The following is an 18,289-nucleotide window of genomic DNA, read 5'->3' on the forward strand; positions in this document are numbered from 1 at the left end:
CCACTTTAAAAGGAATTTGTGGGTGGTAAGAGTGGAGGAGTTTGAGTGTTTTAGCATCCCCAAATTCCTAACAGCTATTTGTCTTATTCATATGTCCGTATCAATTTTAGCTGTTAGGTTGCACGTTTTGAAATTGTTTTTTGTACATCACAAGTCATCAAAAATATGATTTCTGTGGTTCAGTCTAATGTGTTTGCATGGCTTAGAGGCAGTTCTTCCTTATTGATCTTCAAGAATTTGGGATATTGTGTGTTTAACTTGTCAGATGGCTTTTGTAAATTGTCATTAAATATGCCTATTGAGATCTTGATTGAAATACATTGAAATTTGGATTAATTTGAGGAGAGATAGATGTATAGTATGAAACATTCCTATCTTGGAAATATAGCATGCCTGTATTTTTCACGTCCTTTGTCTATCTTTAATAAAATTTTACAGTTTTCATGTAAGTTTTACACATTTGTTGTGGAGTTTATTCCAAATTATTTATAGTTCTTATTGCTATCTTGAGTGGTATTTTTTCTTCTGTTATGCTTTCTAATTTAGTTATTTTTGAAGTCTAGGAACATATTGATTTTGATATTTTGATCTTTGTGTATATGGCCACTAAACTTAATTCTTCTAAGTCAGTTTTTTTTTTGTTTTTTGACTCAAATGCTATATTGAGTCTAATAATGATTGTTTTCTCTTTTTCAGTATGTACATCTGTGGTTTTCCTTTTCTTATTGCATCAGTTTCGAACACTCCCAAAATGCTGAATAAAAGTAATATAGGCTATTTTTATCTTTCCCTTGTAATGGGAGGGCTGTTTGGTCTCTAAGTATAATCCTGTATTAATTTTGGCTTCCTAGGTGGCACTAGTGGTAACGAATCCTCCTGCTAATGCAGGAGACGCAGGAGACATGGGTTCTATCCCTGAGTCAGAAAGATCCCCTGAAGTAGGAAATGGCAACCCACTCCAGTATTCTCGCCTGGAAAATTCCATGGACAGAGGAGCCTGGTAGGCTACAGTCCATGAGTCGCAAAGAGTTGGGCACAACTGAGTAACTGAGCATGCATACATGCATACACATACTCCATTCTTTATGAGCTTCCCTGGTGGCTCAGACAGTAAAGTATCTGCGTGCAATTCAGGAGACCTGGGTTCGATCCCTGAGTCAGAAAGATCCCCTGGAGAAGAAATGCTGAACACTCAAGTATTCTTGCCTGGAGAATTCCATGCACAGAGAAGCTGAGAAGCCTGGTGGGCTACAGTGCATGGTGTTGCAAAGAGTCAGACACAACAGAGCAACTAAAACTTTCACTTTATCAATTTAATATATCTCTTTCTCTTACCCTACTAAATAGTATCAGAAAAGGTATACTGAATTTTATCAAATGCTCTTTTGGCATCTATTGAAAAGATAATTTTTTCTTTCTTCCCACTCCCAAGCTATTCATATAGTGAATTGCAATAATAAATTTACTAATATTAAACTGTGTTTGAAATACTTACTATGATGTAGTTTTAACATTCTGTTGGGTTTGATTTTAGTAACATTTTAATTTGTATTTTCTATGTAGATTATTCATTTCATATTAGAGCTTTAAACTTATTGAGAGAAACTATAATTTCAGTCTTACATCAGTCTTACACAAATTGTGCTTTACAGATTTAATTTATATGTAGCCTTTTTCCTTTTAACCTTATATGTTTTATTTTTAACTGTTTTGCCATTGAGCTGCTAGAAGTTTGATCAAGTGCTTTATTTCATCTCTTTATAGTTAAGTAATTGCTTAGTGGTTTAAGTAATTTAGTGTGTACTTATTAATTTTTTATAATTAAAATAATTGTGGCTACCAATACAACAGAAAATTTGTTATTTTAACCATTTACACGTACAGCTAAGTAATGTTACATACATTCACATTGTTGTGTAGTAGATCTGCGGAACTTTTTCATTTTGTAAAACTGAAATTCTATACTCACTGGGCAACAGATTTCCATTTCCCTTTTCTCCAACGCCTGGCAGCCAATGTTCTACCTTCTGTTTCTATGATTTTGATTATTTTACTTTAGATACTTCATATAAGTAGAATCATATGGTACTTGTCTTTTTGTGACTGGCTTATTTCATTTAGCATGATATTCTTAAGATTCATCCATGCTGTATCATGTGACAGTATTTCCTTCCATTCTAGTACTAAATATTCCATTGTATGTATATACTACATTTTGTTTTATCCATTCATCCATTGATGGACATTTGAGTTGCTTCTACCTCTTGGCTATTGAGCCTCTTAATTTTACATTCAATTCATATAATTTGAATTTATATTGACTTTGGAGGAAGATAGGAACTTAGCCTTATGTTTCCAAATAGTTAATCAGTTGATTTAGCTATTTTATCATCTGTCATTTCATATATTTAAATAATAGAATGATAGACTGGATTATTTCTGCTCAGTACGTACATCTTTGTATGTATTACATTTGTATAAGCTTACGGTCCTTAAAATTAGTTGTTAGCACTAAGCAGTTTCCTGTACTTTTTAATAAATAGCTAACATCTGTAGGGTTTTATGGTTAACAAAGTAATTTTCCATATTTTTCACTTTACTTAGTGGTCTTTTTAAATCCATGTGTGTATATATATATGTATATATGTATGTATATATATTTTTCTTCCTGTAAACCTGTAAGCAGGCTTGGCTTCTTTCTTCCCTTCCTCTCTTCCAAGTTTCTGCTAAAGTAGGTCCTTTCAGCACCAGCATCTATGTTGTTTAGTTGCTAACTCGTGTCCAACTCTTTATGACTCCATGGACTACTGAGCTGCCAGGGAAGCTACCAGCATCCACGTGTGCTGTGCTTAGTCGCTCAGTCGTGTTTGACTCTTTGTGACCCCAGGGCCTGTAGCTCACCAGGTTCCTCTGTCCATGGAGATTCTCCAGGCAAGAATATTGGAGTGAGTTGCCATGCCCTCCTCCAGGGGATCTTCCCAACCCAGGGATCGAACCCAGGTCTCCCACATTGCAGGTGGATTCTTTACCATCTGAGCCACCAAGGAAGCCCAAGAATACTAGTGTAGCCTGTCCCTTCTCCAGGGGATCTTCCTGACCCAGTAATTGAACTGGGGTCTCCTGCATTGCAGGTGTATTCTTTATCAGCTGAGCTACCAGGGAAGCCCACCATGATCTATACCATGTTCTTATTGATTTGTGATGTTGCTAGTCTTAACTAGGCTGCCTTTGGACTTGAACACCTCCATACACTTTTAGGGCAGAATCAAGAAACTATGGATGTGTTTTAGTTCTCTTGCATTATCATTCTAGTGTTCTTTAGTTTTGTTTCAATATTTTAAAGATATATTTCAAGTAAACCAGGAATAATTTAATACTTGTGCAGTTGCTATTTAGGAAATACCAAAAAAGAAGAGCTGCTATATGACCTGAGATAGACAAGTCTTAATTGTACTGAATCCTTTAAATTAAACCTTTGGAAGTATGCAGCCAAGTTGCTAAACTGTGACTGATGTTTGTTTTGTTTGTTTAATGTTGGTGGAATCTTAAAGGGAGATTACATTATCTTTTTTTTCATCTTTTTCTATTTTTGTTTTATTGGAGTATAATTGCTTTACACTGCTCTATCAGTTTCTACCGTACAGCAAAGTGAATCGGCTATATGTATGCATACATCGCTTTTTTTTTTTCCTTCCCTCTTCCCCCATCTCCCTTTTTTTTAATTTCCTTCCCATTTAGGTCACTACAGAGCCCTGAGTATGCATTATCTTCTTTCTGTTTTTATTAAGTCATGTAGTAAATATAAATTGTAAACATTTAAACAGTAGAGGAAGATAAAGTATGAGTCAAAGCTCCATTCTTCTATAGCCCAAGGTATAGATTTTAGTCGCCAAGTCACGTCTGACTCTTTTGCAACCCCATGGCCGGTAGCCCACCAGGCTCCTCCATCCATGAGATTTCCCAGGCAAGAATACTGGAGTCAGTTGCCATTTCCTTCACCAGGGGATCTTCCTGACTGGCAGATTCTTTACCATTGAGCCACCAGGGAAGCTCCCAAGGTATAAATTTTAAGTGTATAGATTTTCATGGCTTTCTATGTATTTGCACATATATATCTGCACATGTATCTGTGTAAGCAAATTTTTGTTTTATGTAAAGGGGGTCATTATATAGATATTCTGAAATTTTCTTTTTAAAATTAATAATCTTACCATAGACTCTTCCCATGTAAACGCATATTGATTATCTTAATCCTTTTAATGGCTGTGGAATGTTCCCTTGTCAGGTATCATGATTTCCCTGTTTTTGTTGAATGTTTATAGCCAGTGTTTTGGTTTTGTCCAGTGTTCTTCCATTACAAATAATACTGCAGTGGATTCTTTTTGATATGTATCTCTTTGTGTGTATGTTTGTATTTTAGGATATATTTCAGTGGTGAAAGTGCTAGACCAAAGGTACATGGGTCTGTTTCTGTAACTCACATTTTATTATGTGAATGAGCTCTGTATTTTTTAAACTATAATGGTTTTTTAGTGGTTTAGTATGTTTTAGGATGTGCTATGTCATATGTCGGGTTTCAAGCCCCATTAATATCTAGTCTCTGTGGATGTCACTCTCTGTTAACTGTTTTATCCATTAAGAGACAAATAAAATATCACCTCTTTCCTGAAAGTATTCATAACACTTAGCACATTGGGTAATTATAACCCCAATAACTAATATTTTAATGAGTGTTTACTATATACTATAATTATGTATAAGTATCTTATTTAATCCTCACAACTCTTAAGAGGTAGATAATACTATTATCCACAGTTTGTAGTTGAAAAAAAATCAAGGTAAAGAATAACTTGCTCAAGGTCACAGTAAATGATGGAAATAGAATATAAACATGAGCAGTCTCATATCAAAGTCTGCTTTTTTTTTAACTGGTATAGTTCAGTGCTTCCCTTCTGTTCCCTGATCTCCCTAATTGGCTCAAGAGATATTTGGTATAAATTATAGAACTCACTAGCTCATTTTATCTTGTATTTAGGTCTTATTTACAGATCTGTGTGAATGATGTCTTTTTCTAATTTATGACATACCTCTGGGTCATTATACATAAGTAGTAATAGTCCTGGTACATTTAAGAGTTGGTTAGAACACCAGATTATAGAACTGCACCCCACTTCCTTAAAAAAAAGACTCTATTGGAGTGTAGTTAATGTTACTCTGTTCTGTTACATCTTGTTATTTCCCTGAGTCCATCTTTAGCAAAATTCATGTGATCTTGAGATGGATTTCATAGATTGTGAGTAAATAGTATACTATTCTGTACCTTTTCTGGAACATCAAATCAAAATACATAACTTGTAGATAAGTTGTTAAGATGTGAAGTGAGAAGTACGCTGTCTTAGACTTACTACATGTCTTAATTCATGCTGTTAAGTAAGTGTGATAGGCGAGCTGAATCTCAGAGCCTCACATAAGAGGGACATCATAATATCTTCTTTTGGGTGGGGGGGGTCAGATGAGATCATTGTGTGAAAACATTTGTGAACTCGTAACAGTCTCCATAAATACTAGTTCTTAAAACTGAAGTTTGAGGAATGATGGAGAGCATTGTGAATTGGGTTACTGTTTAGTGGTATGTTTGACTGTTTTTAAAAAGTACAATTTAAAATCTGTAATTAAAAAAATTTTGACTCTCTTATTTTCTTTCCTAACTCCATTTAATTTGATTATTTTATTGAATCCATAGATTGCCAGTAAAACTCTTTGGCTGTAATTGTGCATGTAGATTAATTTATTTTGGGTGAAGCCAATGTTAGCATAGAAAGTGGGATTCTATTGTAAAGTGTTAGTCACTCAGTCATGACCTATTCTTTGTGACCCCGTGGACTGTAGCCTGCCAGGCTCCTCTGTCCATAGAATTCTCCAGGCAAGAATACTGGAGTTGGTTGCCATTCCTTTCTCCAATTCTGTAGTGAAGATTTTACAAATGATAGTTGTATGGATTAGATGATCTTTTAGGATTATATTCAGAATTCATTAGATCTTTAGTACTTAAATAGAATATATTCTTCAGTTCCTCCAGAATTTAAAATTTTTTACTGCTTAACCATACTGTTAATAGAGGGAGAGATAAGAGTAATGGAAAATGCAGCATCCTTTTCTTATTCTTATCTGCTTTTTTGGGAATCATGAAGCAAACCATATTTCAATGACTTCTCTGCTGTAAACTTAGCAGGTGATTCCAGTGGTTCTAGATAAAATGGCAAAGTATAAAGCAAAGATATGAGTATCCTGTTTTCTTAAATCTCAGAATCTTTAAAACATAGCCCTAACTTGCTTTGTGGATTGTTCTTTCATTTGTACCTTTCCTGCTTTGCTTTTCTTACTCTGCCCAGTATTACCATCTCCCAGTCAGCTTTCTGGCTCCAACCCAAACTCTGATTCTGAATTCTCTTAGCCAGAGCCTAGTTCTGGAATATATTTTAAGTTGTTAATGTGTCTTAGGTATGTGGGAGGTCTTTGCATATGTAGAAGTTCTTACCTGCTTTAGCCTTATCACCTGATTCTCTTATTATCTTGTATCCCAAGACATAAAAAACATGGGCTTGGTATTGTAGCTTTTTGTCTTCCATGCACAAGAAACTTCATTTTGTTTCCCACAGAGCCCAGAAGAACAGAATAGCAAGAGGACCCATTCATTGGGTCTTGAATGTTAAGATTCATAAATCTTAATCAAATACTAAGGTCTCTTGACCTCACTTCTAGAAGCAGAAGTTTCCCTAAAAATATTAATTGAAGGGTATTCCAGTTTCATTAAATCCTAGACATGTGGATACCTGATAATTTCTGTGCCCAACATAATATTACATTCCATTATGAAATAACCCATTGCCTTTTCGGAGTAGGCAATGGCACCCCACTCCGGTACTCTTGCCTGGAAAATCCCATGAACGGAGGATCCTGGTAGGCTGCAGTCCACGGGGTCGCCAAGAGTCTAACACGACTGAGCGACTTCACTTTCGCTTTTCACTTTCATGCATTGGAGAAGGAGATGGCAACCCACTCCAGTGTTCTTGCCTAGAAAATCTCAGGGACGGGGAAGCCTGGTAGGCTGCCGTGTATGGGGTCGCACAGAGTCGGACATGACTGAAGCGACTTAGCAGCAGCGTTGCCTTTTATTTTCCAGTATTTCTCCTGGAGCAGCGGGGGGGCATTGTATAGAAAGATTTAATTCAAGGGGGGAAACTTACTTTTGTATCCTGCTTTAATACGGTGTGGCTTTGGGAAAGTTATTACTTAACTTCTTTTTGTTCATCCATGTTGGAACTAATAATTTTTTCTAAAGAATGGAGATAATGTAAACATCTAGTACACTATTTTATATATTGGAGGTATTCATTACTTGGAGTTTTTGTATTTAACTGTTAAATGTATTATTTGAGTGAAGTCCTCATTGTTCTTTTACAGTCAGGAGCAGTTTTCTTTACCTTTTATAGCTCCTGGATTTTAGTTAGATTCTGAAGAAAACTGTGGACCTATGCTCCCTCACATGTACTTAAATATATTCATACAATATTTTGCAGATTTTTCAGTAGGATTAAACTTTTGAGGCATAGGTCTTTGAACCTTGGATTATTTATATTAGCTGAAGAGTACCAGATTTCATCTTTCATCCATTGACATCAATGACCTGTGCTTTTTATCTTCTCTAAAATTAAAAAGTAAACAACTCCTTCCATACCTCTCTCCAAATAATCATATCAAAGATAAATAATTTTTCTTCCAGAAGTTGACACTATATAACCTTTCAAAGGATTTTCTTTGGGGATATAATAGATTAGTACATTTTAAATCACTACCAAATTTTCCTTCCTTGTTCTTTTTGAAATCATTGGAATCTTGACTCGGGGGTAAAACTTGTTGAGAGATAACTGGTTTTTGTATCTGCTTTTTTTTCCCCTATAGGTATGACATATGTCTTAGGGAATGATAAGATGTACTTAATATTTATAGCTATTTCCTCATTCTGTGTTTAACACCAAACTGTAAATTTTAATTTGACTTCTTCTGGCTTATTTTACAGTTTTTGTCTTAACTTTTCTTTTAAATATAGTGCATCGATTGCATTCCTTTAACTTTCTTTGTTCCCAGGATCCCACTTAGGTTATTTAAAGATTGAACTAAACCACAGTTTTGAAAAGCAAGAAACAGATGTTATTACATTGGTCAAACTACCTTAAAGAGGAGTAAGGGACCTCATTAGCTCTTTAACTTTGTGTGTGCTCAGATGTGTGTGGGGAAGAGGGAAGAAGATCCAACTTTAGGCATAGATAAGTCCAGGTTTGAATAATATTATCAGTACTGGTTTTCTCGCAACATTTTTAGTCTTCCTTTTCTTCTTGAATTAGTTTTATTTTAAGCTAGGCAAAGATGGCTGCCAAAGGAGAGGGACTGGGATGTTCTAGCCAGTGGTGGCTGGGAAGACTCACCTCTACCCAAATCACGTGGAATATTTTCCCCACAGACATGAGGGATTATATTACTAGAAAAGTGGGCTGGGGATAAAGCATGTTGAATAGTAAAATTACAGTTCACAGTCCACTACAGGTACCATCAGAGGACCAGAAATTTTGAAGAAGATAGAAAGTTCACGGGATCGCATTGACAGCAAAATCTCAAAGGAAACTGGAACCCAAGATACCAGAGGTAAGCTCAGGTTTTCCTAGGGGAACCTTGGAAAGGCTCCAGGCTTGGAGTCAACAAGTACAGAGAACAGTAGTAATTGGGTAATAATCAAGAGTTTTAAAGAGTTACTTTCCAAAGTGCTGGGTTAGTTGGATCTCCATCCTGCCCTTCCTCCAGTCTAAACAGCTCTGGTGGCAGTGGTGCCTGCCCTCAGGCCTAAAGTCTAAGAACTGTTCTCTTTTAAGAAAGTAGACTAACAGTTCAGTAGGACATCTGAGATCTTGGAATCTGAGAGAGTAGCAGAGGCACTGAAGCTTGCTTCTTTAGAGAAAAGCACTTTTGGTGGATCCCAGCAAGCCTGACTTCTTGTTTAGGTACCTTTCTGGGGTGCCTGCTTATCTGTATGCCCTGACTACTTAAATGGTATCACACTCCCATTTAAGTGAGACACCATTTGCAAAAACAAGTCCGAACAACGTCAGAGAAAGCCAAAAGTAATCTTTTATAAGCCAATATAAACAAACAATTGAGGAGAATCAAGATGGAAGATGATTAAGAGGAATGAAAGAACAACTGACCTCAGATAAAATTCCGAAGAAAACTTCAAAGAAAAAAAAATGTAATACATATTTTACTAAGATTTAAGTACATGTTGCAATGATTAATCAGAGTTTCACTGAAAAAGTGGCAGAGAACCAGAAGAGGTTTTGAAAATTACAATGATAAATGTTTATGAATGGGTTAAATAATAATTTAGCATTAATCAAGACTGTGTTATTGATTTTGAGCTAAAGACAAAGAACTCTAGATATAAAGCAAAAGAAAAAAAGATCTGGAAAAATGGAGAGGTATGGAAAATATATCACAAACTTTTCACATCTGTAAACATTAGTTCTAGAAGTAAAGTACAGGAAGTGGGAAGGAGAAAAATATTGAAAGAAATAATTGAAATTTCATGAGCAGAAGAAAGATAACAAATTTCAGATTAAAGGAGCCCATGTAGTACCATGCAGGATGAGTGAAAAAAGACCTACATCTAGACACATCTGGTAAAATTTCAGAGCTCTAAGGATAAAAAGAAAATTCTCAGTTACTGCCAGAGAGCGGGAATAAAAAATGAAAAATCAAATAACTGAAATCTTAGCAGCCATGCTGAATGCTTGAAGACAAAGCAGTATTTTCACCATTTAGGGAAAAATAGATTTGGACCTAAATTTTTTATACTTTACTATTTATCATGAGAAGACAAGTAAATTTTTACCCTTAGAAAAAACTATGTATCTTATATAAATATATTTGAGATACTATTATACAATGGGAAATATAATCCAAGATAGAGGATGTGGTGGTAGGGAAGTATCAGGGGAGGAAACTGGTACCTACAGTGGCAATCGTGGACCTTCAAAAAGAACTAAAGAGAACTAGAAAAAAATTCTTAGACTACACGGACACTTCTCGTTCAACCAGTTATGTCGCATTTCCTTCAGGGGTTAGTATTTACCTAGTCATGCTATAAATGCAGTTAATTTTTAGTTTTTAGAATCAACCTAGAAAATATATAAAATAGACTTAATTATAGTTGTGAAATAGTTAAGGAGTATAGTTACAAAATGGCAACCCACTCCAGTGTTCTTGCCTGGAGAATCCCAGGGACGGGAGCTTGGTGGGCTGCCGTCTATGGGGTCGCACAAAGTCGGACACGACTGAAGCGACTTAGCAGCAGCAGCAGCATAGTTATAAACTTTCATAATAAAAAATGTTATAACCCTTAAAATTGAGAGATAGAGGGCAACAAAGGAAGAGTCAGTGTTCATTTCTTCAGTGGGCAGTCAATAGATAACACATAAAAATTAATAAATCAAGAAACAGAAGTCAAATGGTATTAAAGTTAAGCTTGTAACCACACTACAAATCAGTTAGCAGTTGTAACAGTGTATTGCTATTTTATTGCAGGCAAGTAACAAAAAGACTTACTGCTCATCTTGTGCCTTTGCAGCCTTTGAATTTTTAAAATCCCACCTTCATGCATCACATTTATAATACTAAAAACATTGCAGATGTGTTGTATTTACCTAGTTAGATAATGATACTTTTATTTATAAAGTGACATTCCAGGACCACATAGTTTTTAGAAACTATGTGAGGTAGAAATAGAGGACACATGAAATTAATTCCAGGAAATTGGGAAGTTGCATAGCATATATGAATATTTTTATGTAAGATGCATAAGTATTTCTTGACTGACTTACCCTCTTGATTTTGTATGTCAATTCTGGACTCATTTCCATGATTCTTTTTTAAAAAAAATGTTTGTTGTTAAAAATTTAGATGTATTAGAAAATTTTGAGTCCTTCCCACCAATAGCCCTAAATAAAATGACATTCATTTTCTCTGACATACTGAAGACTGGGATTAGAAGCATGATTTGTCCATAAGAAGGAAGTCATGTGATCAGGGAGAGCTACAGCTACTGGAGATAGGATTATCTTCTGGAAGAACTGGAAGAGTTGAAAGATGGGAATAGAAATGGCCTTTGTTATCCTTCTAAAGATGGGTCTTATGTCCCTGACTGGACAATGCTTACTGAGTGAAGGAATTAATTTTATTTTGATACCACTTAAACGTAAAGATAGGTTGGCATCCTGTTTGTACTGCACATAGGTAAAATGTTTTTTGAAAGCCTAATTTTAGGAATGTTGCATCAGAAACATATTTTGGGAAGCGTATTTCTAATTGTATGTTTTTCACATTTGATTTTAAAAATCATTAAATCTTATGCTATTATATATCTTTAAGTATTGAAAGTGTAAAATACAAAAGACCCTAAGACTGATGTACGTTATAATGATTCTACTTAAATTACACGTAGTTTTCTAAGCAAGCTGAAGTGCTAAAAAAAAAAATCAAGTTATGCAAATATATACTCTTAAAATAATTTATGAGAAGTACTTTTAAAACGAAGCATTATACTGGGAATCGGGGAATTTGTGTAAGAGAGAGTTTACTGAGCATAATATATTTGGCAGTTCTGTTACACTTTTAAACAGTTTGTAAGCTATTAGTTTTTCAGTGGCTACCATTTAAACACTATTAATTACTTTCACAGAGAGATGTTGTGATACATGTTCTTGAAGAGGATGGAAATTGTCGATTGGTGAGGGACCTTTTGAAAGATAAGAATGTGGGTTAAGTTTTCTTTCATAAAACATAGTAGTAATTTCATAAAATATGATAATGTTTATCTGTTACACACATAAAAGTTGTAAATATTAACTTCCATTTACTTATATTGTGTTAGTTTTTGTTGGCAATTTGGTAGTAAAACTAAATATTTGAAATTTGTGAGAGAAGTTGAAAGTAATGGTAACATTGCTTCTCACATAGCTATGTTGTGAGATATCCTCATGATGACCAAAGAGTCACAGTTACAGTGAATGAAATCAGTATTTTTTTATATGTATATATATGTATGTGTATATGTGTGTGTATATATATATATATATATATACACACACATATTTAAATATATGTGTGTATGTATGAGGGTGCTTGTATTGGGATCCCGTCTGTAGATCCACCTTGGAAACTTTAGAATGTCACAATTATGCTCTGACAATTATGCTCTGACAATTATGCTCTGAGATTTTCCTTTTGTGAAGACCCCTAAAGATTCTCTATCTCTAGTCAGGATCAGGTTAATGGAAAAGCTTTGCAATTTTTGGCCTAGTTTTTTGAGAACATAGGCAATTGAATGCAATACATATCTTAGGAGATGGATTATGAATCTGAAAGAGTACTTGCAGCAGTTGCTTGCAGGCAGACCTTTCAAGATTTGTTGTGAATAGATTAGGCCAGGAACAGCAGAGTGGTAACGGGCATCATGACAGAGCAGACTGATTGGAGCTTGTTGCCAGCAACTCCAGACCATCAAGTAACCAGAGAGAGAGATGAGATTGCAAGGTTGCTTGGATAGTTTTTACATCCTGATTATCTTCCATGCCTTTGATACTATTGTAAGTGACCTGAAACTGTTTGTTATGTCCCCTGGAGTAGAATATTTGTCCTTTATAAAGGTAGTAGATATTGGTGACTCAGAAAATTGGGTTTGGGCTTGTCATTTGTTGTTATTTGTGGTTTTGTCCTCATCCTCTCTACTCTCCCCACCACTGTGTCTGTGGAGTGGAGGTAGGGAGGTAGGCTCTGTGTGTGTGTGTGTGTGTGTGTGTGTGTGTGTTTGTATGTGGTATATTTATTTTACAAGTAGATACTTCCTCCTTTTAAATATAGGACATTTAGTGTATTGCTCACCAAATTGAGAGTGCTGTACTGTCAATAGATTTAGCCTATTTGAAACAAAACCCTAAAACATTGAACTTATTCCTATTATATATGTCCTGTTTTTTTCTTTTTGAAATGTTGTACAGACAAATTTGGGAGGTGAACTTCCTCTAAAAATAATAAATATCATATCAATTTTGTATGAAAGTGAAAATGTTAATCACTAGACCCTATTGTGAAATACTAGGAGAGAATGAATTCATGGTGTGACCCCATCATGGGTGGAGACAAGAAATGCAAGTGTCCAGCAGGCACAACTGTAATTGCAGATGTGAAAGGACGGAAAGCTGCTTTGTTTTTTACTTTGCTTAGTATATTACTTATATTTGGACAAGATTGTGCTTGTATTCAGTTCTGTTCTGGGTGGAATCTACGTCTGGATGAAATATTTGTTTAAATATAATAATACTTTTTGTACTGTTCTGAGTGGAGTTTTGAGTTTTATTTATTAGACTAAAGAAAAATGGAAAGGAACTATTTATCAGAGAAGATGGAAAAAATCATTGAAGATTTTGATTTTAAACTTTATGAAGAATCAGGATGAAGTTTTTCTAAATAATAGACTCTTGAAGGTACAGTAACTTTGTCATTCTATATCCACTGTTGTAGTATCAAGCCTGTCACCTAGTAAGCACTCAGTAAATATTTGTATAAATGAATGATAGTTATAATGATCTTTCCAAAAAAGTTTACTGGAGCCTTTTTATCATGTTAGACTTGAGAAGATTTTTATTTAAGAAATAAATACTCTTTGTCACGTGTAGAATATACTACTGCATGGTCTTTGCATGGTTTTTTGTATGAGAGTATAATTTTATATATCCTTACTTAATCCTTTGTTACCTAAGCCTTTTAGCTGTTCCTCACATATCTAAAAACCTGTCCAACTGTTAACATTTATTTTGGAGGTTCTGGTGAAGTTTTAGTCATCCTTATTTTAAAATAATATCATCAAAATTAGACCTGGGATATATGTGAGGAGGCTATGATAGAAGCTGTTTAATGCTCTTTGTGTTAATAAAAAAAACATCTTTTTCTTAGTTTGCATTCAATTTTTTTCCCAATAATGATGGAAGGATTACTTTAGAATTTTATGCTTTCAAAAAGAATAGTTTGAAATAAATGTGGAAGGCAGACTAACACTATTTTATTAGTTTAGTAAGAACATACCCAAAGAATTATACAGAATTATTATATGCAGAATCCTTACAATACTAAATTCTGGCAGAAACTTCACAACTTACTAAGTTGAATCCATTAAACCTAGATGGGATTTGTATTTAACAGAAGTAGAAGTTTTAGAAAATTAGATAATTTGTCAGTTTTATTTTTTTATAATTTTATTTATTTTATTTTTGGCTGCACTGGGTCTTGTTGCAGAGCCCAGGCTCTTTGTTGCTGTGCACGGGCTTTCTCTGGTTGTGGCAAGTCGGGGCTACTCTCTAGCTGCAGTGTGCAGGCTTCTCATTGAGGTGACTTCTCTCGTTGCAGAGCGTGGGCTCTAGAGCACAGGCTCAGTTGCTCTGAGGTATGTAGGATCATTGTTCCCAGACCAGGGAATAAACATGAGTACCCTGCACTGACAGGTGAATTCTTAACCACTGGGTGCCAAGGAAGTCCCAACATCAAGTTTTTTTTTTTTTTTAAACTGAAGGATAACTGCTTTATAATGTTGTGTTGGTTTTTTTGCCATACATAAAATGAATCAGCCATGGGTTTACATATATCCCCTCCTTCATGAACCTCCCTCCCTATCCCACCCCTCTAGGTGGTCACAGAGCAGCAAATTGAGCTTCCTCCATCAGACAACAAATTCCCACTAGCTATCTATTTTACACACAGTAATGTATATGTTTCAATGCTACTCTCTGAATTTGTCTCACTCTCCCCTTTCCTGCTCTGTGTCAAAAGTCTCTCCTTTATGTCTGCAACTCTATTGTTGCCCTACAAATAGGTTCATCAGTACTATTTTTCTAAATCACACATATATGCATTAATGTACAATATTTCTTTTTCTTATTTCACTCTGTGTAACAGCCTCTAGGTGTATCCATCTCACTAGAACTGACTCAGATATGTCCATTTTTATGGCTGAGTAATATTCCATGGTACATATACACCACAACTTCCTTATCCATTCATCTGTCAATGGACATCTTGGTTGCTTCCATGTCGTGGCTATTGTAGATAGTGCTGCACTGAACATTGGGGTACATGTGTCTTTTAGAATTGTGGCTTTCTCAGGATATTTGCCAAATTGTGGGATCGCTGGGTCATATGGTAGTTTTATTCTTAGTTCTTTTTCTTTAAGAAATCTCTGTACTGTTCTCCATAGTGGCTGTATCAATTTACATTCCCACCAACAGTACAGAGAGTTCCCTTTTCTTCACATCCTCTCCAGCATTTATTGCTTGTAGATTTTTTGATGATGGCCATTCTGACCAATGTGAGGTGATACCTCATTGCAGTTTTGATTTGCATTTCTCTAATAATGAGTGATGCTGAGCATCTTTTCACGTGTTTATTAGCCATCTGTATGTCTTCTTTGGAGAAATGTCTGTTTAGGTCTTCTGCCTGTTTTTTGATTGGGTTGTTTGTTTTTCTGATATTGATTTGTCTGAGCTGCTTGTATATTTTATAGGTTAATCTTTTGTCAGTTGCTTCATTTGCAAGTATTTTCTCCCATTCTGAGGATTGCCTTTTCATCCTGTCTATGGTTTCCTTTGCTGTGCAAAAGCTTTTGAGTTTAATAAGATCCCATTTATTTATTTTTGTTTTTAGTTCCATTACTCTGAGATGTGGGTCATCGAGTATCTTGCTGTGATTTATGTCAAAGCGTCAAACATAAGGTTTTTTTTTTAAGGCAGGGATTTATTGTTATTCTGTAATTAATAAATTTTCAAGTTGGTTATGACACTACCCCACACTGTATACCACCATTCGCTAGTACAAAAGTTTTTAAACCATACTGAGGCATAGGGCAGAGAGAGCAGAGACACATGAATATCATCCTTAACAACTTCCTCTTAGTCATGCCTCTGTCTTAATCTTTGTACCTGTTTTCTTCCAGGGGAGAGTGTCAGAACAGTGCATAAAATAGTGGGCAACCTGCCATTTACTGTTTTAATACCAAGCAACTTACAGAAGTAATGGAATTCAGCTTGTGTTTCCCTTGATTTTACTAGTCTGAACTCATTTTAGGTTACTTTAACATTTTAATTTCCCTTAACTGTACATGAGAGAATATGATGACTAAGAGAATACTGAACCAGAGTCAGCCAAATATACTACTGACCCCAAAGTTATGTTTTAATAGGTCCTAAAGGAATTTGGCTCAGATGGTAAAGAATCTGCCAGCAATGCAGGAGATCCCAATATGATCCGGGGGTTGGAAAGATACCCTGGAGAAGGGAATGGCTACCCACGCCAGTATTCTTGCATGGAGAATTTCGTGGACAGAGGGCCTGGTGGGCTGCAATCCATGGGGTAGCAAAGAGTCGTACATGACTGATTGACTAGCAGAGGAATGTACCACCCCAGTAGTTTGAGAGTTCAGCAGTGACATAGTTTTAAATCCATGTTTCCATCAAGAAATTTACTGTACGGTTATATTCAAGTATATGCAGAGTATGTATGACCTTTTGTTGGGCATATTCATTGCAGTATTACAAAATGTTAGAGCAACACAAATGCCCATCAAAGGGGAACTGATTATAATACAGGATTTTATTAGTGAAATTTGAATAACTATCAAAATCAGAGAGAGAGATAGACATATACAAATCTGAAACGATTATAGAATATTACATTTTAAAATGGAGACGTAGGAAAGTATGTAGAATATCCTTCCGTTTTTATAAAAAATAATCTTGTGCTAAGGTATGCTTCATATATGTAGGTTATTTCTGGAAGAAGACACAAGTTGTGCCTTTTAGGGGTTGGTGAGAGATAGGTTTACTTCTCCCTATATTGTCTTTTATACAGGAATGTTTTCTATGTTTGCACATTGCTTTGTAGATAAAAACCATAGTTTAAAGAAAAAGTAACCTGTGAAGGTAATGAAAAGAATATTACTATGCTGTATTAGATACATCAGAAAGCCCCAGTCATATTGTAACATGATTGGTTTAGGAGAAATATAAGGTAAATTTATAGAGATAGTTATATATAGTTATTTTAGTAATGTATATACACTATCAGAAATTTGACCAGATTTTGATAGCCTTTTAATTTAAATTCTGTTTAACTTTTTAATGTATGTATGTCATTTATGCTTGGTCCAGGCTATTTTACACTTCTGCTGAAATAGAGTAGAAACGAGAAAAATAGAGATGTAATGACTACATTTCATACATTATAAGAGGTGAGATTGGTTCAGATTTTCTTTTTCTAGTAGTTTGTTTTTATGTAGATGGGTGAAATAATTATATTTATGCTGCAACCAATTAAGTGTCTTTGTTTTGTTTAAAAATGTGGATTTTGAAAAAGTCTTGACCTTTCCTAAATAGAAAAAAAAATTTGATGGGAGCAGAACTTTACAAGGAAGATTTGATTGGAAAAAAACACAATGTTTTATGTGGAGGAACAAAACCATACAAAATAGGGTTGCTTGCTTGTCAACAAATTTCTGTGTGTGTGTGTGTGTGTGTGTGTGTGTGTGTGTTTGGTTTTCTTTTTCTTTGTTCAAAGAAATAAGTGCTGGGCTAAATAAAACTAAATTTTAGAAGATTCCTTTATCTAGTCTTGCTATTTATTGAGCTTCTTCTGTCATTTTCCTCTACTTTTTATGAGAAGCTTTTCTCTTCACTTTGGACATTTGGAGCTTATTGTATTAAGTATTCTCCTTTATGATTTAAGTTACATTTGTTTGTGTTTGTTTGCATAACTGTTAGTAGGTTAACTATTATTTATACTTTAATGCTTTTGCCCTAGGTGAAAATTAAAGATTTTAAAATCCATTTTAGGCACATGGGGAAACAGGTTTTTTTGCCTTCAAATTGTGGTTGAACTAGAAGGAAGTTGGCTTACTATTAGAATGTAGGATCTTACAGCAGATGTATATGAATCTCCTTTCACACACTCGTTCCCCCAAAGTAACCTGTGCTGTGGCACAGGTCCTCATATTAACAAAAGAACCAGAAAATAAAATTAAGAAGAAATTATTACTTTGCTGTATAACAAAGAATTACAGAAAGTCTCAAATGTATGTTATGTTTAAATTCAATATTTCTAATATCTTATTTCAATGGTCTAAAGATAATAATCGCAG

General features: G+C 34.9%; 1 protein-coding gene and 1 long non-coding RNA gene across 14 annotated transcripts in view; both read left to right on the forward strand.

Annotated features, from left to right (window-relative positions):
- Positions 1-18,289, forward strand: part of ANKRD17 (ankyrin repeat domain 17) — a 180,789-nt gene that overhangs the window by 15,978 nt on the left and 146,522 nt on the right. Inside the window, exons 1-2 of one of the 13 annotated variants that reach the window (XM_081586777.1) lie at positions 11,827-11,836; positions 13,473-13,592. The exons of 9 other annotated variants lie outside the window; for them this stretch is intronic. In XM_081586777.1, coding sequence (XP_081442903.1) covers positions 13,548-13,592 — 45 coding nt within the window. In that variant the 5' untranslated portion in view covers positions 11,827-11,836; positions 13,473-13,547. Of the gene's footprint in view, positions 1-11,826; positions 11,837-12,240; positions 13,593-17,303; positions 17,384-18,289 lie in introns of those variants that run through there. 3 more of the 13 variants (XM_081586791.1, XM_081586797.1, XM_081586790.1) reach the window with 3 other exon arrangements.
- On the forward strand, positions 3,505-9,612 carry LOC145544310 (uncharacterized). Its single transcript, XR_014081336.1, has 2 exons — positions 3,505-4,371; positions 6,972-9,612. It is a non-coding gene; the product is annotated as an uncharacterized LOC145544310 (long non-coding RNA).

Source organism: Giraffa tippelskirchi, chromosome 1 (assembly GCF_054371585.1).
Source record: "Giraffa tippelskirchi isolate mGirTip1 chromosome 1, T2T-mGirTip1v1.2.pri, whole genome shotgun sequence".
NCBI classification, from domain to species: Eukaryota; Metazoa; Chordata; class Mammalia; order Artiodactyla; family Giraffidae; genus Giraffa; species Giraffa tippelskirchi.